A 21,957-nucleotide genomic window follows, 5' to 3' on the forward strand; every position below is an offset into this window, starting at 1 on the left:
CATCTCCAGACTACATCTCCCACAAGCTCTTGGGCCAAACAGAAAACATCAACAGCTTTCATGGGAGTTGTTGCCATCCTTCTCCATCCTTCTCCATCCTTTTCCATCCTTCTCCAGCCTCATGTGGTCCTCACTGCGCTCCGCTTCACTTCACTGTTTTCCTTCAATTGGCTTCAAGTTAAAAACTACATTTCACGAAAAGACGGAGAGACCTTAAATAAGCTACTTTCCAGCGCGGAGTGGTCTCCATGGCAACAAGCATCACTGTTTCCATCGTCAGCGCAGGTGGCTGCATGAACCTCAGTAAACTCTAATGTGTGATGTGTCTACTGAGGGCTTCAAAGTCCTGGTTGTTGTTGTGCTTTGAGGCAGTCTGTTGCAGGTGATGCGGCTCATTAAAAATGCAGCATGTGTTTGTTGATGCTTATTTATATTGACCCAAGAAACCTCTGCGAGAAAACTTAACACTCAAGGCACACTAGCAAGTCTGGACCTGAGGTCTGGTTCAGGCTCAGGATTTTAGAGGGGGGTCAGGTTTGCCTGAAGACCTCCACTTCAAACGCCACACCATATGGGAACCTTCACTCCTCTTGTCACTGTTATGCAAGTGTTGGATCAAATAAATCTTTTTAACTTCCAAAGCACAATGTGTTCAAGCACAACTGTTACAGCCAGCTGAGGGTAAACAATGATGACCGAAAGGACCGACTGCTTAGTAGTGTCCTCACCATTAGCTTATTGGTCAATAAAGGAGGAAATAAACCCAAGTGACGGCAGAAAAGGTGGAATTACAGCCAGACAGACAAAGGAAAGAAAGAAAAGTGAGACGTAAAAGTGAAGAATTGATCTTGAGGTGATTTCTGTGACGCACAGACATGACGAGTGGCGTGCATCGTGTAGAGTAACTAAACACGTTTCTGTACATGTAGTTGACACTCCAGAAGACAGGAGTGAGTCTGGAGTCTCTCGTTCTAGCAGTTGGTAGTGAGCATGTTTGTAGTCACTCTCCTCTAACATGTTGAGGCACCGTTCGGTCCGCCCGCCCACCACCACCCCCAGGAAAGTACATCATACTCTGAAACACCAAGGTGAGAGGTGGCACTCATCCATCCCATAATCCATCATTCCTGCTCCTCGGCTCTTCAGGTTTAGGGATTTTCTTCCGACTAACAACATGCTGTACATCTGATCCCATGCTATCTCTTCTGCTCCCCCCGCCCCCGTCAGTTAGGAGATTTTACAGTTGTTGCGTGTGCAGTTCTGTGGCGGGCTCTGCGGCGGACGGATGGACTTGGAACGCTTCAGGCTGTTGCCTTTGGAGCCGCCGGCCGGGTTGGCCAGCGAGTACGAGCGTCCGTGCATCATGACGGCGTTCATGCCGTTGGCCATGGAGAAGGACTTGAGGTGGGACTTGATGGCGACAGGCAGTGGGAGCTTGTCTATGAGGTGGACTGGCGTGCACGACACGATGGCTCTACAGCAGAGGTCCTGGAGGCTGAACACTGCAGAGAGGGAGGAGGGAAACGGTCAGAGCTCAGGACTTGTTAAAGGGTAATTTCACGTCACAGACCAGTTGCTGGTCTACTTCTGCCTCTGTCGGCTAGTTTGTTTGAGTTACTGTGTGGATCCAACACAACATTTGTTATTACAGCAGCAACTCCCATGTTCTGTGAGGTAAAATGACTGTTTTTGTCAATGGAGTCTGGTGGTTTTGAAACAGCTGTTTCTGGGTAAACAAAAAGGATCTACTGGACCAGTTCTAAAACTTTTAAGCTATCAAACGTATGTAAAAATATGGTCCAGATTTAAAAGTAATGGACAGATCCTTAATTAACTCCACGGCAGAGCCTACAAGTCTGATAATAACTGGGCCTCTTTTTTTTTTTTTTAAATGAAAGTATATACTGGTGAGCTGTTTCTAAACATTTACATCGTCAGTAGGATCTAACGGGTTTGGAGCTGAGACAGCGGAGAGAAGTCAGATCACAATCTGATGTGTTAAATGACTCCAGGGTCAACAGGACAGATCCTGAAGACATTAAACACAGTTCAGACTGAGTTTCGACACAGTAAGCCTGAGTCTGTTCATCATTAATTATCTGAGGGTTTCACTTCCACCTCTTTCCTCTGTAATTACAGAAGGGGCAGACAAAAGGATGACAGCAATGGGGGAGGATTTAATTAGCATATGAGGGAGTGTGTCTTGACATACGACCATCTGATGACTATTTTGGTACATTAGCACAGAATGTCTCCAATTCTGTCTACAGCACAGATTAATCACTGTGCCCTCGGGACTATTATAAAATCCAATGGAGTGCAGTTAATCTAATTGAAATTCAAGTGGAATTTAAACAGATGGCTATAAATTTTATAAAGAGATCTCTGCTGTGTGCAATTGCAGCAGCGAACTCCTGTAAACTCTGAATCAGAGGCCAGCGTACTGTACTGTCTGAGAAAGGCTCCTGATTTACTGTCTTCCCTTGTTGATTCAATCTCAACTCTGCATTCATGTTTCATGTACAGTTTTTCTTCACTACATTATTCCTGTCATCCCACTTTGCCTTTTTCATTAATAGGTGTTAGGCTACCGCTAATTAAACCCAACATTTACTGCTTTTTTTGTTGTAGTCTTCCATTTATTAATAGGCATTTAAAGGGATAGTTTGAACTTTTTGTAGTGGGTACTTATCCATAGTTAGTGTATCACCTACAGACCAACAAATGGTGGTCAGTCCTTATCAAAAGGGAACTCCTGCTGTTCTCTTTTTCTGCTCACTTCCACCAGACTCCATTGATAAACACGCTGCCTCTAACAGTCAACCCAGACTTAGTTTGGATCTGAACTAACCACTTAAAAAAATCTGATTGAGGCAGCGGTAGACCAGAAACTCCTGTCCTGTTTTTGACAATGAAGTCTGGCAGCTTTGAAGAGAGCAAAGAGAGAAGGAGAATGGCTTCAGTTTCCTGTTGAAACAGCTGTCAGACGGCAACGTAAAGCAGTGAAAATATTCTAAATGTAGCGTACACTTTAACTGAACTTATTCGGTGGGCCTTTTTTAGGTGGCTAGGCTAGGCTAGGCTAGGCTAGGTTTTCCTGCTGCCCCCTTTCACAGCAGTACACTGCTTAGCATCTATGCCCGGACTCCTGTCTGCTTTTCCAAACTGGGTACACACAGAGTGCCATCTACTGTAAGTGATATACTGATTAATGAATTCATGCTGTGGTGATGGATATGTTATGTTGAATTTAGCACATGAGGCAGTGCTGTCAGTGTCGTAATTCTCTCCTTTTATCCAACCATGTGTGTCTGAGCTGCAGACATTATTTGCATATTAAATGCATTATTTGAACATTTACGGTAGCTTCATGCGCTGCTTTAGTCTAAACCTTACTCCACAGTGTCACAGCAGATGCTTGACAAGTTGTTCCAAGCTGTGCTGCTCATCTCACTCCAGGAACTGTTCTTAAATTAACAGTTTTACTATGATCCTTTGGTGTACCCACTGTTCCCCCCCGTCCACTCACCTCTGTTGGGCCTCCAGAACTTCTCCATGCCGTGCCTCATCAGGACGATGCGTGACAGCTCCGTGAAGGACTCAATGACGTTGAAGTTGCACAGAGGGCTCACCTCAAAGAAGGTCATGCCGTTCTTCTCGGCGTACGCCCTCGCCTGCTCAGTGGGAACCTGCCTTTTGAAGGCCAGATGTAGACGGTTACCGACGAGGATTCGGGGGACGCCTGGAGCATGCTGGGAAAGAAAAATCAGAGGACAGAATTGTTGATTGTCTAAATGACTGGTCTATGAATTGGTCCAGTAGGGCGCCTCAGGCAGCAGCTATGAAACGGGCTGCAATGGCTGCAACGTGAGCTGCACCTGATCACAGTAGGTCCACTATAAGAGCTTGTGTGATCCACTGACAGGCTCAGAGTGTTATTCTAAGTGTGTGACAGCATCATGGAAAGGATCCCTACAGAGAGAGACCTGGAAGATCCTTTTGGTTTAACCACAAACAGCACACACACCAGACTACATTCACTAAAACAGGGATTTTACCCTGCAGAATACATGACTTTGTGCGACTTTGGTGTTTTAATGGGTTAGTTCCAAACTAACCTTTTAGGCAACAGAAGGCAAACATCTGTAAACTGTGTGAGGTAAAATGGACTGTTTTTGTCAATGGAGTCTGGTGGCTTTTGGAGAAAGCATTATAGCTGATGCTGGATCAGCACAACAACAGAAAGCACAAGCAAACCAAGCTGACTGATCACACTTCTTGGTGCTCCATAAATATGTGATCAAACAAGCCACAATGGCTTCAGCGAAATAACAGCTGAATATGAGAGAAACACTGGTTGAACAGCAGGTTTCCCAGAGTGTTTGAGCAAATAGAACTGTATTTCTTGGTTTTTCACAACTTTTTCTAAAGCAGGAAAGTTTGATTGCACTTATGTATATCAGTACAGTACCTCCAGTTGATTAAAAGCCAGAGACAGAGACAGAAAATGAAGGAGCAACATTACATTCATACAAAGTGACCAGCGGAGGCTTCTTATTAATTCAACAAGCTCAGGGAAGCAGCACGTATCTCATCCTGCTGCCACTCAAGCTCAGGTCTAATTCATCCGCATCTGTTCTGACAAACTGAATGAATGAAACATGACGGCGGCGCGAGGCCGGCCTCTCTCCTGCTTCACTCCTCCTGTCAGCACTCATCAGCCTCTCTTCAGAGCGTCCTCCCTGTTGCCTTTTCGTGCTCCAGTCTCTCCACAGAGGTCGGTCTTGTGATGGAGTCACAGAGGAAACAGTAACAGCTGTTGTAGCAGCAGCAGCGACAGCTGCAGCCGTGGTGATGGTGGTGGAAGCAGGAAATACTCAGAGTTTCTACAGAAGCCGGGGTTTTTGTACTTTGCCAGTAAGACCATTGGTGTTAAGGTGCCTGATCTGTCTCACATTTTATCATCATCATCATTTCCAAAGCTCTCATACTCTCTGAATGCAATCCAACCATCGGTGTAATATTTGATTTTGATTGTATGTGATCCTTCTATTGCTTTTTACACTTATTGCTCTCTATACCTTTATTGCTTTTATATCCTGTTTTTAACTACATACATTTCTTATTTTATCTTCTATCCTCTTTAATCCTATTTTATGTACTTGTACAACCAGAGTGACAGTAAACATCTTGAATTGTTGAATCTCTGTATGGAAAGTTGGAGCTTCCACCTTTGGGGTGGATGTTCAGATTACGGACGGCTCAGTCTGACAGGGGAGACATTCCTCTGTCGCTAATGCTCTCAGACTGGTAGAACACTCAGGATGAGTCTTTAAATCTGTTGTTTTACCTACTGATAACTGGGTTGATAAGCAGCCACCCAACTTGTGTGGTAGGTTTTAAGTTTTTGTGGCAATGTTTTACCTATTTTCTCTCACGTTTTAGGTGTTATATTATGTTCCACCTGGCTGCAGGACATTTTTCCTCCAGGGATAATAAAACATTGAACTTGAAGTACTTACTGGTAAATAAAAATGTGTATCATGTGTATTCATGAATTACAGTCTGTTACAGTCTCAGATTTCAGAACCATGAAGGCGGCACAAATCAGCCGTACACAACTTCTTCTTTTAGTCCACTCTTTCAGTTACCTTTAGAGAAGGTGGCTTTGACAAAAGCTAGATAAGATGCTGTATGATCACTCTGAATTACCCACGTCAAGCAAGTTTCAAGTGTCTGCTGGTTGATAATGTTCTGAATAATAATAAACAATAATAAACTACATGCTTTGAGAGTTCATTACCCCAGAAAAACTCAACTAAGGTAATCCCACCATACCAGACTTATGTAACAGGTGTAGGGAGGACACAGGAACATTTTTCCATTACATAAGGAAATATCCATGATTTAGGGATGAAGTTGGCCTGGGGAGGAGATTCTTTTATTCCAAATAGTTGTGGAACAAGCCAAAAAAATCATCAGCATTATCATGGAAAGTACCGGTAGACCAGGCAGTGGCTAAAGGAAATGTCTCCGTGTTTGTTGTTAATGAATGTAGTGCAACATAACTGATGAATATTTAGATATTGTAAGTGGCTCTATTGTGCCGCACCCCATTTGTATTCATATCGTCATTCATATCTTTATTATTTCATCAATTATGGAATGTGGTTTCATTCTTTTTAATTTTTTCTAATGATTTCAATATTGTTTGTTCATTAATATGTACCACATTGGAAATAAGACATTACGACATGTGAAGGAAAGAAGAAATTTAAGATGCTGCATTATTTCTAGCAATCAAAGTTAAGCAAATTTGGAAGTAGATCAAATCCACCTGAGTATCTTGTGAAGGCAGCTTCAGTAGAAGGAAGCAACTCAAGGAAATCTGACCTTTTGGACTTTAGCTGGTCAGTACCTCAAATTTGATCGCTAGAAATAGTAGAGGATCTCAATTATTTCTATTTATTATGTCATAATGTCTTGTGTCTTCTGATGGTTAGAGCGCCTCAGATTTGAGTGCCATTGTATCACGGACTTCCACCTGCGCTAAGCTGGACAGACATCATTTTTCATTCCTGTCCTATTAAATTATGAAATGCTTGATTAAAAAAATGTATCAAAGGAGAATAGAGAATAATCAGTAAAATAAAAAATAATACGCTAAAAACCTGAAGAGTTCACTCTGGACTGCACTACTTCATCCGTTTGACTTTGTCTCCCACACTTTTCATCCCCTCACCGCTAATTTAGTCCTGTCCTTAAAAGTGGCCGACCACCACACCACGTCTGTGGAGGTGGAGCAGGAAAGGCCAAACTGAAACATACATTCCACAGGCCAAAAATATCTCACACACACACACGGACATCCTTTTTGTTCCTAAATCAGCAGGAAGGACATGCTGAGAGAAGCCCAGACACACACACACACACACACACACACACAGGTTGTCTATGTGGCTCACTTGACTCCTTCTATTGACCCTTTGTCCCATCTTGGAAGTGGGAACATTTCTCTCACTGCTCAATTCTTAAAACTAAAACATGAAATCAAACTTCCAGGATCTCTGCAGCATCACTAGAAGATCCAGCTGGATTGTCGCAGCAATATCCAACATACAATTACAACCAAAAACCAAACTTGTGACCAGTACAGCCTTCAAAGACTTTTTCCTGATCCACAACTGAATGGGAAGTTATTGTTTTGGGAAACATCAACACACTTGTGTCATAAAGCAAGTTCAGCTTAGTCTGGCTTGTATTTGGATTAGCCTGCTTCACTGAGCTTAAGATTGGTGATACGGGGTGACTGTATCATAAAGCTGGTTACAGACTGGCTCAGTTAAAAGCTAGCTGCACACTGCCAGGAGGCCTGTCAGGACTGAATCACCATGATGATGGCTGCTGTTGGTTAGAAGCATCACTCTAAACCCAGTGGGGACACGGTGGTGTGGAAACATTTCTTCCACCTCTGACATAATTATCATGAAAAGTAAAGTGGCTGAACATATTAATTAAAGTGTTTCTACAGCTCTTTGTTACTCCCGTCACTGATCTGATTGGCCAGTGTGCAGGCTGTGCCACTTCCCGATACTGTAAGTTCAGCTGTAGTATTTTTTAAACAGAAAATGTCTGACATGTTGATTTTATTTTTAAGCAACAATAGCTGCTACATTGCTCTCTTCAAAGCCACCAGGCTCCATTGACAAAAATAATCATTTTACCTTGCAGAACATCGGAGTTGCTGCTCTACCAGTTGGTTAGTTGGTTTATGTTATCCTTTCCATAATGATGCTTAACAATCAGATTAACAATCTGAGCCTGTCAGTGGCAAAAACAAGCCCATTTAGTGGGCGTGCTTGGACACAGCACATTTGTCCCAAAGGATTACGTGGCAGCCACTGCAGCCTGTTTTGTGTAAATGGGAGGTTGCCAACCCTGCCATCAGGAGGAAACTAATCATTCACCATATTCCTGCCAATATCTATCGAACCTCATCACACCAACCATCCACTCACCTATCCACCCATCCATCTCCTAGACTCACCTCATCGATCTCTCTGATCCACCTGTCGATTCCATCAAAGGACCATCGGTTGGTGATGTCGTACACCAGCAGGATCCCCTGAAGACACACACACACACACACACACACATCACAAAATCAACAGCAAGCCTCAGAGTATCGAAGTAGGCAGAGCAGCTGGTTCATAAATCAGCATCTGACCGACCGATCGCTGTGGCCACTTAGAGTGAGCAGGTTTACTTCATGCAGAGTGGAGTTGTTTTCAGTTTTAGACCATTTGAAGTAGTTTGTCCCTCACCTGAGCCCCACGGGAATATGAGCGAAAGATGGTGCAGAACCTCCCCTGTCCTGAGGTGTCCCTGAAGAGACAAAGAAAGGGAAGAGAGAAAGATCGGATGTCACCACAGATTTGTTGTTCAGCTGCCAGACAGCAAAACCTTTTCTTTTTGTGACTCAGTGGCTGGAAAAGTAGCAGGTGGCAACAACTGATCTCACTGTGTTTTATCCTAAAATCACTTCAGTTTCAGCAGAGACAGCAGTGATCAAACTTTCATGTATTGACTCAGAGACTCTCTAAACAGAGCATCACAAGGCGTGAATGAATTTACATTCATCACCAGCATCCTTGTAGTGCATTCCTATGGGTACGTTTCATGAATAAAAATATGAAGTTTACATTTCTGAGCGCTGGATGCAATTTGAGACAGCAGCCAAAATGTGTAGAGCTAGTTATACTGTCTCAGGTAGAGTGTGAGTAACTAGTAGGTGCACAAAGTTTTAGAATTGGCCCAGTAGATCACCTGAGCTGGCTGCTGTGGAACAGGCTGCAATGGCAGCAAAGTAATCGTTTGAGGCAACTGCACCTGATCAAAGTAGGTCAACTAAAAGAGTCACCAAACCACATTGACTAAAACAGTAATTTTACCTTGCAGAACACCAGAGTTGCACAAACCGCTGCACTAACCAATCGCGGCAACAGCAGAGCAGCAACGCCCAGTTTCTGTGAGGTAAAATTACTTTTCTGTCAGTGGAGTCTGGTGGCTATGAAAAAAGCGATATAACAGCCGTTTCTGGTTAACCTAAAAGGATCTTACTGCAGTCTATTGGACCACAAGAAATTTCAAACCCAAAACGTAGAGCCCAGGTTTAAAAATACCAGATTCATCCTTTAAGGTAAGAGCAAGTTAACCTTAATGTACTGTTAGTTTATTAAATCTTGTAGCGGGTTAGGCGTATGTATACTCTCAGCCTCAAAAATCAGTCTACATCTTGTGTTTCCAGTTTTTTACAGATAGAACAACTGAGGATTAACTGAGCCTGACAAATCTGCCATGGAAAGAGGGTGTTTAGATGATAATGTTGTGATCCGGTGCCTCCCGACACTCCCAAACTCTGTGAACAGCTATTAAAAATAAGTGCTACAGGTATAAGCGAAAGCTTGTTTTGCATCTCAGATTTAGAAACTATTTTTGGTGGAGTGTTTGAGGAGATCAAATGTGACAGCAGTTTCAGGCCAGCTGCTGTGCTTTTTCAGTCTGGAGATTAATAGCAAAGACAAGTTGCAGCTCAGCCAGTTGTGTGTCTTCATCCGGTCAGATATTGATGCCTGAGAGACAATCACGTGTCAATGATCTGATGTGCAGTGTGCCAGAAACATCGTCCCTGCTAATGAAATGTTCACGCCTCTGAAGGCATGTGCAGCACTGGCTTTATGAATGACTATGAAAGAGTTAAATCATGCTCCCCTGTCTTATTGATGTTGGATAAAACTCTTGGATGAGCAGGATGTTGAATATCTTAAGTGACTGTATCCGCACTTTAAAGAACAGGCAGACGATATCCGGTACCTCGGTTATTGTCAGCAAACCAACAATGCTTTATTATACTCTCTGTCTTCTCTAACCTGTCTATGGATCTCAGCACCAAGCACATTGCTTCATTTAAAAGGCTCAGTAATTTCTTAAAGCAGCTGATCACTGTGCTTTCAAACATTATTCAAATGGCAAACGTATTGTTTTTACATGCAAAGACTCTACTGCCACAGTAAAAAAAGTTTGTTTCAACATCTTTCTACTGTCGTCATGAAAGTGATGATGTCTTGGTGGAGCAAGCAAATGCAGTTACATGATGTGTAATGTGCAACCGTATAACTGCGGAGCCCGTCGCAGGGTTTCATGTTCCTGAACCCTCAGATGAACCAAGTCCCCCCAACACACAGGTCCCCGTGTCGCCTCGCCCACTCCAGCACAAACTCCAGCGCACGGCTGAGTGGGCATCCACGGCAAAAGGACGACGCTCAGACTACTGGGGTTTTGGAACAATGGCACCGTAACACTGGAGTAGACTAATGTTTACCTGCAACTGTGCAGAAACACAGTAACAACATTTCATGTTTAAACAGAAGGAATATATAAAAAAAAAAAATCTATAAAAGCATAAAGCTTCAAACTACCACATTTGGTACTCTAGTGAGTATTTGGGGCAAGTGTGTGAGGGATTAAGTGGAATAAACTACAGTGTGTGCATGTGTGTTGGAAGGACAGTGATGTGGAAAAACATATATAAGGCTTTCCATACATAGACTATACTTGTTAGTAGATACATTCATCCTTTAAGTTTTTAGTTTCTGCAGTTTCTCTCCTTCGCCACCTCAAAGAGACACTGACTCATGAGACACAGACAGACACAGATGGCAACAGAGACAACATCTAGGCAGTAAAACAGCAGTGAGGCAGTGGGGAGAGGAGGAAAGACTGAGGCTGCAAATAAAGAAGATTCTGCACCATAGGGCTGCCTTTAAACTTTTCTCTCCACAGGGAAGTCAAGGCGTTGCTTCTCCCCTGAGAACTTAAATTCCTTGGCCTACTTCCACCAAACAGGCCTCGCCTAGCACTGCAGTGTGTCCTCACTGACAATTACACGCATCTCTACTGATGCAAGACGCATAGCGAGCTATGTAAGAATATGTAGTGGATAAGGACTTGTACACACATCAGCTGGTAATAGTGTCTTCTTCAACATTAGGTGTCTGGCTAGAATAGTGAAAAGTAAACATTTGACGTTTTTTGCTGCCCGTCATCTTTTTTTAGAGAAATGCACTCACAGAGTAAAACATCTTTTCTTCTGTTCAGTCTTTTTGCATGTTAACATTTTGTTTCTGCCCTTATAAAAACCTTCCTTCTGGTGTTTATGCATATTTTTTTTAATTTGCCTCTTTTAAAGGGTAACTTTTGAGTTCAAAATGACTAGTAGGTAGTAAAAGTGTTGGACTTGGTCCAGTAGCTGGACTCAGTCAGCAGCCACGAAACAGGCTGCAACTGCACCTGATCACAGTAGGTCCACTAAAAGAGCTTGTTTGATCCACTGACAGGCTCAGAGTGTTATTCTAAGTGTGTGACAGCATCATGGAAAGGATCCCTACAGAGAATGTGAATGTTAAAATGTGATGTGTACTATGTCAGTGTTACCCCCCCCCCCCCCCGACGAACAGTATTACCCTTTTCTCCTTCAGTAGCTTTCCCTTTCTGTTTCAGATATATTCCATATCATGTTGTTCCAGCTCTTCACTGAAGCTCTGTAATGTTTACGCTGAGTGAAATATTCAGACTTGTTAACTACTACTACTTAAACTACTTTTGACTGAATACATTCCTGATGAAAACAGCTGACAGTCAGGTCTGCAGACTGGGACACTATTTCTTGAAAGACATGTTATTTGTCAATGCACCACCAGTCAAATTCCAGTCATCTTTATTGTATAAAGGTTTGGGAAAGAAACCAGTGCAGATAAATGAAAACTATTTTCATGGCTTGATGTAACTGAACAATGAACAATGTAACTGACATAACTTGGCTGAATGAATCCATAGATGTCTACAAGGTATAGAATGGCACCGTATTTAGGGATGTGACGGTGCATGCTAAAGAAGAGCAGTCACTCTCTCTGCTGTACAAACAATGGGTTATTGGTCCAGCAGTATTGTGTGCTTACCAAAGCTCCAGCTTCACTCTCCTCCCGTCCAGAAGAATGGTGGTGGTTTTATAGTCGATGCCTGGACAGACAGAGAGGGCAGACAGACAGGCAATTAGGCAAACGGACGCATCAAGAAGGCCAGCATCAATCAAGATTACAATACCGCAGCCAGAGACAAGCTGACTGCTCGACTAAATGACTCATCATCTATTTGAGCCACTTAGACCATGAATCAAAGTGTACATTTACCCACAATACACAACAGAGAAACCCGGTGACAACACAAAGGAGATCACAGTGGAGATCTTTCAGCTTCCTCTGAACGGAATATTTTGATTCTGGCATTCCTGACGTCCACCAAATATCACAGAGAGATATTATTATATATTAAGATTAAGATATATATATATATATATAAGAGTAGAATAATTAATTGACTGTTTAATCACGATTTCATACTTTACTCTAATCTTAAAGCTTAAATATGAAATACTGGTCATAATATCAAATGAGCCATAGGCAAAGTTGTGTTTTGAGCTAAAAGCTAATATCAGCATGTTCACAATAGCTGCATTTACATGGACACAAGATAATAATGGCAATAACAGCCTAATCAGGATAAAAAGACTTCATACGGTGATGTAATCTTTTGATCATCTGTTCAATAGGAAAATATTAATGCCCAATAACCATGTAAACACTTATTCCAACTGTTTCTCTCTGAATAAATGTATTTTGTGTGCTTGCTGGGGCAAGCAAGCAATGTTTACTTTACTTTATGTTAGTTCAGCACTAAAAACAAAGCACATCTGCTGTCAGTGTTATTAGTTTTGTAGGTATCTGATCGAAAACTAAAGTATTAGACAAAAGCAGATCAACAAAGTTATTACAACTCGACCTAAGGGGGACATGAGTTTCATCCATTAGTTGTCGACATATTTAAGTTTCACAGACCAACACTGCTCCCTAAAGTCCCGCTGCTGCCTGGCTAAAACACTTCCCAAGGGAAATATTTGACTGTGAAATTAAAAACATCTTTACAAAATCTACAAATAAGACTGTTAAGCATTCACTTTCCAATGCGGTTAAAGAATCAGTATGGAGGCAGCAGCGTACAGCCTCAGGCAGCTAACAGCTAACTGTCTGTTCTGGCTCGTTGCTGAGCTCCTCTCTGACAAACCCGTCTGACTGCTACACCTGTCGCCCTGCTGCGCCGTGTCTTGACATGTTCGCCTGAGTCTGCATGCAAGGTCCTTGTGGTTTTCACTGAGTCTGGTTCCACCTGAGGCCAAACAGGTGAACCACTGGATAATCAACGTCTCCAACTTCAGTTAGACGTTTATCTTTTCTCCCCCTTTAAAGATAAAGATAAAGATAAACTACGGCGTGTGTGCTCATGGTAATAAACAGATATATCACCTGCTGCAACACTAATGCATTTTTAATAGTTTTTAAATAGACAATTATTAAGATGTAACAATCAACAAACCCTTGCACCATCACCAAACGGATGTGTATTTAAATATCTACCACTTTTACTGGCAAAGCTGGAAAGGATCCCCACAGATAGACCTGTAAGATCCTTTTGTTCAACTAGAAACTACTGTTATATCGCTCTCTGCAAAGCCACCAGGCTCCATTGACAAAGACAGCAATTTTACCTCATTGAACATGAGAGTTGCTGGTTTGGTTTATGCCATATTGTGACCTTGTGTTTTAAAGTGTTCGATGTGGATCTAACAAACCCATCTAAACAAACCCATCAAGGCAGCGGTAAACCAAAACTGTTCTGCAAGGTAAAATGACTGGTAGCTTTGAAGAGAGCAATGCAAGGACTGTTTGTGGTTAAACAAAAAGGATCTCACAGGTCTATCTGTAGGAATCCTTTCGTTGACATACAAAAAACAAAAGAAAACAGAGTAATCCTTTATGACTTCTGGGAGAAAAACATCAACATGACAGTAATGCTGGAAAAACAGTGCAGTGTTAGAGCAGGCCCTCCTGCTCCCAGACTCTCACACATGACTGCATCGGCCTCTGGCAGCTAGCAGCTGCTGGCTAACAACATTAACAATATCTTCCAATTTTCCGGGCAACATAAAGCTGCTGCTGAGCTAAAGTGCTGAGCTCAGGCTAGCCTAATTGAATTGGAGTGAGTGCAGGGCTTCGTACCAAGTGCTTCCTCTCCTCTCGTTGCCAAGGCTCACTTAGATATCCCACATAATCAATAACTCCTCTGATGTCTCTGATGCCTTAGCTGAACACTGCTGCTTCTATTCTGGGAGTCGGCTGACTTTGTTTGTTCTTTGGATGTACTCAAAGCTGTGCGGAGCTTATAATGTTCAGCTTTTGTGGAAGCTGTCAGAGAGGTGCTGATTTAACTCTACGGAAAAGTCTGAGATGTAAAAAAAAAAAAAAAAAAGACTATAATTATGTATCATCAGTACTTTATCCAGAAAATCAATTGAGACCCTTTTAATGGAAATGTTGACCATACAGGTATGTTTGCATTTGGTTAATGCAGTGAATGAGCATCGCCCACAGAGAATATTCAACTGCTAGCTACATCAGTATCTATGTTATTACCAAACCTCTGACAGCAGAGTTATATATCATCATATTTCCACTAACAAAGGTTTCCCATAAGCTAACTTTTTGTTGTCTGCTGTTTTGCGTGAAAAGAGACAAATGGGAAAATTTTGTTCTTAAGATGAGACACTTTCCTGTGATGGAAAGAGTTTAATGCAGAGAATCTATTCCAGGGTCCCACTCTTCTCTGACTTCAGAAATCAGTCAAAGTCATTCAAATCAAACGCAGAAAAAACAAAATGCATTTTACATCAGGGATCTCAGACTCCGGTCCTTGCTGAATAACAGTGTGCTGTAAAACCCGAACACTAGTGAATATGAAATATCACGTAAATAATAATAATAATAACGTAAATAAAATGTTGAGGTGGTGAAGGAAGAAATGAAACATGCAAAGTGCAGCTGCATTACATTACAGCTAATCTCTGTGGAAACACTGAACATTCGCAGTGTCAGTCTGTTCATCTTTCAAGAGGATCAGACCAGGTTCAGCTTTTCATTGATCTACCAGCGGCCTACAGCCCCCTCTCCTCCAGGAGGGCAGTATAGGCTGTTATCTCGGAGCTGGCCAGTGTCCAGCGATAGCTGTAGACTATGATATGCCACTGTCAACACTGCTACAGCGACACAATGAGTCGCCGTGCCTGCATGATCCCTGGGGAATATTCCTTTGTCAGTGTGCGCCGAATAAAAAACACATTCAAGAGTCTTTTCAGTTTGATTTTGCATTTCAATTGGATTCAGCCCTCCAAGGCTGGCCTTATCTGATGGCCTCATCAACAGACTGTGAAATTCCAAACCTTATCGCAGTGTGGAAAATTAATCTTGAGATCCCCGCAGAAATTATTAGTTACCCCAACACACTGATGCACCCCTCCAGCAGCCCCCCACAGCCCGTCTTTCTGAGGAATCGGTTTATGGTGCGTCGGCTAGCGGCTACAGAACCAGATCATGTTTGGCGCTTTACTTAAAAATGACAGAGATGGGTTTGTTAATACAGCTCATTAACTGACTAATCATTTCAGCTCTGATGAAGTGTCAAACACAGCTCTTTAAATCAATCCTTTAGTCCAAGTAAACGTCCAAAACCTGGAGGTATTCTAATTCTGTATGAAAGCAGAATCCTCATATGGTGGAAAGATATTTGGCATATTTGATTGAAAAATGACTCAAGTGATTAATCGATTATCATAATAGTTAGCAATTTGTTTTCTGCTGATCAACAAATCGATGAATCATATCATATTTATGTAGTAAAATCATATTCTGTTTTATCTATGTAATTCTCTCATTGCATTTTATTGTATTTTTCATTTCATCATAATTTATTTAGTAAGATATTCTACTTATATATTCCATTTTATTTATATTATATTATAATGACTAACATTATAGTCTACACTTGTTTTGTCTTATTAGCCTGTCAGTCATCAGCGAAGCCCTTTTAACTGCACTAATCTGTATGAAAAGTGCTAAACAAATAATTAAAGGATAAAAAACAGATCTATGAGTTTTCATGAATTGATATCGGATTATTCGAATGAAGATCGTTTTGAAGGTTTTTTAACTGCAGCCCTAAAGGAAAAAAAAAATCACTTCATACAGCATCATGTTGAAGACTAGAAACAACTTAACAGTCACCTTTAAGAACCATTACCTTTACCACACAGACACCTTTAGCTGGGAGACGATGTGCGACTGGTCACTGATTATTAGTCACCAAATTTCTGATCAATAACGCGCAACAATCAGTGATCACTGAGGAGGAAATGTGACAGACCGGTCTATCCAGCTAGCTGCCCCAAATCAGAAAGGGAACCAATCATAGCCTAAGGACAATGCCATCCAATTAAAATCTGCTTTTCTGTCCTGATTTTCTCCTCTTTAAATATTTAGGCCCCTCCAAGCATTCCCCATCCCTCCACGCTAACCTCTCTTCACCGGAGGGATGGAAATCAATAGCAAAGCTTCTGTCTGCACAAACATCCCGGCTGAAGCGTGTTCAGCTGCGCACTGCTCTGCCCTCCATATTTAATGAAGCTGTTTGAAGGCTTCTGATCTCTCGCGCATCAATTAGGACATCTTCCTCTTTTAGAGACTCTTTGGAAGCTGGTCAGGCTCAGAGTTTGTATGTAGAAGAATGACAGGTTCTCCACGGGCTCAAGGCACACGTGACGTCCGCTCATCTTTAGCCCATCATGACCACAATAATGCAGTCAAACGGAGTTCCATCGAGGGCCGGACAGCGACGTGGTTTTATAGTCGAAGGCTGCAAATGATCATTATTTTCCTTAATGATTCATCTGTGTTGTTTGTTTGAATAATCCTGTTAAAACTAATCTAAAATAATAACTACAATAGCTCCAGCTGAAAGCTAAGGCTTCTGTCCTTCGAGTCTTTATGTTCGTTGTACACTCGTACAACTCAAGTTGATAGCGTCATGACTTTACGTGCGGTACAAAACGTGGTGACAGCACGCTGTGGTGCAGAGAAGAAGCGTCAGAGTTCAAAGGGTTTATCATTTGGTTTAAAAAAATGCACAAAAAAGTAAAAAATCTTTCCCATCTTTCCTAAAGTCAGAGTTAACGTCTCAGAATGCCTCGCTTTGTACAACCGAGAGTTCAAACACTCAGTTATTCAGTTAGTTGTGTTTTAAAACCAGCAAATGTTCACATTTGAGAGGCTGCGGCTGATAAAGGTTCTGCTGATCAATTAAAGCTGGGGTAGGCAGCTTATTTTTGGCAACTAAAACTCCATAATAGCCTTTCAGCCTGTTGTAAACCACCTCTTGGCTGTTTTCAGGCTTTAGACAAACTAGCCCGTGATCCTCTCTGAGAGCATCTGTTCACAGATGTGTCTTCCATGAAAGTCTGATTCAATGGAGGAAAGTCCTGCAGAAAAGTTGGAACAACTGTGTTCACTGCAGATCGACTGGAACAAAGGAAGACGGACTCATCAGACAGTCTGACAGAGAGGAGACAGTAAACCCAATAAAACACGGCTCAGTGTCGACAAAGAGTTGCAGAGATAAAGAGAAATTTGCGATGGAACTGCTAACTTCATTTTCCTGAAATCTCTAAATGTGTTTCAGTGGTTTGTTAGGTTGTGCGTGAAGGTTTATGAAAGCAGGTGGTGAGCGGCTGTGATGAACGTTGTTTAGCCTTCTGCTAACCGTAAGGACAGCCAGAGTCGTGTGGCTGCGGCTAATTCCAGTTCATGTTTAAGAAGCTATCTGACATTACAACCTCAAATCACAGCATCATCTCACAGACTACAGAGCAGACAGGACGATGGTTCTCACAGAATTGCTGCTATGTAATGATACTGGTATCAAAACCACGGTCGGGGCGAGTGAAGCTGCAAACACCATTTTCCTGCGCATGTGAAGTGCCGCATACATCCATGTTCGCCTGGTGGCTCGTCCCCTGGGACCAAGAGGGGGCAGCTGCAGGAGGAGGCTGAATTTTATGGCGTTCTTTGCCTTTTCCAGTGGTCTGCATCAAACGGTCCTTTCAGCTCTGCATTGGATACTTTAAAAACATGATGATTCAACTGTGTAAAACCTCGTAGCTTCACACCGGTGCGAACAATAAGTGTTGTAAGAGCCACCAACAATCAGTAGTATCAAACCAACATAAACTCTTAGAAACTCTTTAGCTTGAGGCTTTCATCCCTTACTTGTAGTGGCGACCTCCCTCTCTGACTCACAGTCACCAGTGTGTGTGTGTGTGTGTCTTAAAACACACATGACCTGGTGGAGGGTCTCCACACGGCTGCCAAACGCCAACAGGCAGCAGCATCGCCCTTCGGCAGAACGCTTTGGATAAGCACTGGTGAGAAGGAGCCATTCTGCTGACTGATGCATTTTTCATGAACAGTTGCTGTCATCCTAAGGGGAGGAGATGGAAATCTTTTTCATCTGAAAATCAAAATGGATACTCGGGGAATGATCTCCAACAGCATCTCTGGTGGGGACTGTTTGCTGTAGGAAATATCTTAACATGCACGCTCTACCTCTATTAAAACAGAGAACTGAGCAGTTTAAATTGCTACTGTAGATCAGTGGTTTACAACGGAGAGGAGAGACTAATTAGGCTGCATGACTGTGATGGATGTACTCTCTTCCTTTCTGTCCTGCTGTGCACCTCATTACTATTTCCTTAACAAACTCAAACAACCCATTTTAGCATCATCAGTAATTCTAATGATACAGAATTCATTCACCACATCTGTTAGCGTAGTAGGAGTAAGCCTGTGCTATTTAAGGAGCATGCCGATGTTTTTTTAAATAACTGCTAAATATTTTCCACAGCGCACTTAAAAATTTTAGTGCTTTAAAATTGGGTTTTTCCCGCCTTCTGCGCAGCCACTAGTTTCACCTCCTTCCATTACACTGTTTACATGAATCTACAGATATTTGAAAGTTGTCCGAGTCATGGTAACAAATCACAGTGAACATCACGTCACGAACATGACGGTATTTACCGTGCAATGACCCGTTAACCTCAAAACATGTCACACTTGAAATCACTGTTCTCATTTGGAGCCTTAAAGCTTCCATTTTGAAAACAAGTCAGTTTTACTGTTTGGAGTCTTTTGTTTTTAACTCAAGTGTTTAACTCATGTGAGGCTGTTGTTTCTGTTCGTATGAATGTTCCAAATAAAAGAAGAAAATGGTCCAATGTGAGGTGTGCTATGGTAACCACTGTGGGTATTGTAAACCATAAATGAATTTAAGGAACATTAACTATATCGTGATATATACTATTACTGTGATATCAAATTTCTAATATCTTGATAAAAGATGCTGTGAAAGCAGCCAAACTAGAAGAAACATAAGAAGAGAATCAATGAAACAGCCTGGAAAATTGTAAGTGGCAATGTGTGTATGATTTGTATTAAAGTGGCTGAAATATACAAAAATACTGTGTGGTTCATTAAGAGCTTTCTTTTCTTTTTTCTCCCCTCTGTTCCATCTGCTCCTCCTCTGGAGCTTCTCTGTGATGGGAGCGGGAGTGTGTGTGTGTGTGCGTGTACACATGTACATTAGCCACAGATCACCAGCTTTCCTGCAGCGGCAGGCAGTGATCACGTAGTGGCTGTCAGCTCCGGAGCAACAGCCCAGGGGTGAGCCAGGTGAGCTGAGCTCCCACACCCAGGGAGGGATCATCTGACTGGGCACGGCTCCATCAGCCTTCCCCTCCGCAGCATGGCGGACGGAGCTGAACGAGCTGGGGCTCCTGAACTTACCTACTGTACTGATGCCTTAGAAACTATAGTCTGATTCTGTATATATGGGTGTATGCATGTAGGCATACACTGATTACTGTGAATACTGATTTTGTCAGTGCGTGACATTTTGTATGCCGTCATATGTCAGATATGTCAAATGAATCAAATCAAACCGACAGTATAGAAGATTTCTGTGCAGCATTCTTGCAGTCTTGTATCAGCTGAAATACATGTACGTACAAATCCCAGATATCTTGCTGTGTAAGCAGTGTTCATTATTTCAATAGTTGGACACCACTGACACGGTTAAGAAGAAAAAGAGGAACTACCATCATACAGGTGAGGATGTTGACTGCAAAATGTCCAGAGTTTAATGTATAGTAGGTCTAAGCCTGGCATTATGACTGTGAGGTCATGAAACCAATAGAAATTATCCACAAACTCAACAACAATGCACATACAGTGATGACTGTCTGACTTCCATGTGAATGCTCTGTGTTATGAGCGTCAGAGAGCTCATTGTGTACTCTCCTCAGTCCACACACAGCATAATGAGCAGCTAGTATGTTCAGGACTGTTGTGATGAGCAAGCATGACACAACAACAGGTCCCCATCAGCTGAGATAAGAGTGACTCACCACTGCTGTAAGCGTACGGGGACTCGGCCGATCCATCCTGCAGGCTGTCCAGGATCTCTCCTTTGCCCACGTCGCTGTCTCCGACCAGGAGGAACTTGAGCAGGTAGTCATAGCTTTTCACTGGGCTGCCCTGGCTGCCCATCGTATCTCACATCTGAGCCGAAGGATGCTGAAGATGAGTGACTGTCAACTTTCCCCTGTTGACACAAGGATGGGTAACGGACCGAGTCGACCTCCTCGGTGTGTTATTCTGCTCACTTGAACAAAAACAAATGCAAAGTTTGTTATCCCATGAACCTGATGAATGGGGATCCAGCAGCTTCAAGTCCTTGTTGTGCCTCTGAACTTCAGCAGGCTTCCAAATTGAGTGCAAGTGACTGATTGTCAGGCTAAAAAGGGCCAACAACAGTCTCACAGGAACTTGAAAAACAATGTGGGTGCCAAAAATGTGGCTGTGGAAAACAAAACACCCTCATTGCTAAAGTTGCAGATAAGGAAAACAGTCTGATCCCAGGCGGTGCTCAATGAAGGGAAAACAACGATGTAAACTGCTGATACTGAGCTCCAGGCAGATGAATGACAGCTTACAAATAGGTGTAACCAAAATCTGAGACAGAAGTTCCTTCTCGAGCCAAAAACTCTTTATCTCAGCCACAGATTAACGCCTATTAGAGAGCATTAACGTGTCCTAAAGTGTGTGCGGACGGGATGACTGTGTAGGCTGGTGGCAGCAGCCTGTGTAGGGAAGTAAAACATGCTTATTGTCTGGAAAGGTAATTATAACAAGCTAGGTGCTATTGCCACTTTACAAACTGTGCGATCAGATATCTCTGCTGAAATATAGTTTCTAGCAAGCAAACAAAGTCCAAAGCTGGAGGAGGGAGCAACTCTGCCTTTTCGTCCCCAGATAAGTGAAGCTTGCAGGCTAAGTTAGCAGGGGAACAACAAGCTAGCCCTGCCAGAGAGCTAGCCAGCTAGCTTAGCTTATACTGGTGCTAACGTAACCAAAGCAGTCATTACACCCGACAGTTATTTAAAGACTCTGTCACCGGCTGTGTGTTGTGCTACGCGACACGCAGACAAATAAAAGCTTGCTTTTCTCTTTATAACCCTACTGGCCACCGCATAAAAAAACACTGTTAGTATTTCACAGCAAGCTAAATGCTATTTCAGCTAGCGCAGCTCGTAGCTCAACTTCCAGCGACGTCCGTGTAATTTCAGGCCCCCTTGTCTTTCTTTAGTCCGGGATGACAAAGATTCCCGTAACTTCACTGCGTTTATATCCACAAAACACTGACATCTGCGGTGCAATCACAGGGCTGTGGCATCTTTAAGTCCAGTCTAGGTCTCTGTAGGTGTACTCAGTGATCTCACTCCGTGATTTTCCCATTTCTCTCCATTATATTCAATCATAATCACCGCCGTGGCTCCTCGGGTACGCAGCACCTCTCACCGGAGCCGCCGCTGACAGATCTGTCGGCCGCTCGCTGCCGTCCGCG

The 21,957-nt window shown here is 42.6% G+C and overlaps 1 protein-coding gene across 1 annotated transcript; it reads right to left on the reverse strand.

Moving 5' to 3' along the window:
- Positions 1-1,062: 1,062 nt before the first annotated feature.
- Positions 1,063-20,953, reverse strand: rab40c (RAB40c, member RAS oncogene family). Its single transcript, XM_070848071.1, has 6 exons — positions 20,459-20,953; positions 12,018-12,078; positions 8,325-8,385; positions 8,048-8,125; positions 3,530-3,752; positions 1,063-1,502 (listed from the first exon to the last, which is right to left on the reverse strand). Exons 1-6 carry the CDS (start codon positions 20,598-20,600, stop codon positions 1,228-1,230), a joined length of 840 nt encoding a protein of 279 aa, XP_070704172.1. The 5' UTR covers positions 20,601-20,953; the 3' UTR covers positions 1,063-1,227.
- Between the last annotated feature and the right edge of the window lie 1,004 nt (positions 20,954-21,957).

Source organism: Pempheris klunzingeri, chromosome 17 (genome assembly GCF_042242105.1).
Source record: "Pempheris klunzingeri isolate RE-2024b chromosome 17, fPemKlu1.hap1, whole genome shotgun sequence".
NCBI classification, from domain to species: domain Eukaryota; kingdom Metazoa; phylum Chordata; class Actinopteri; order Acropomatiformes; family Pempheridae; genus Pempheris; species Pempheris klunzingeri.

What these genes read in the sequence shown, in the direction of transcription:
- rab40c (XM_070848071.1), bottom strand. Translation starts at nt 20,600, where the DNA reads ATGGGCAGCCAGGGCAGCCCAGTGAAAAGCTATGACTACCTGCTCAAG. An exon ending in CCCGTACGCTTACAGCAGTG is followed by an intron (nt 12,079 to 20,458) that starts GTGAGTCACTCT and finishes CTGTCTGTCCAG; the next exon opens with GCATCGACTATAAAACCACC. An exon ending in GGATCAGAGAGATCGATGAG is followed by an intron (nt 3,753 to 8,047) that starts GTGAGTCTAGGA and finishes TTTCTTTCCCAG; the next exon opens with CATGCTCCAGGCGTCCCCCG.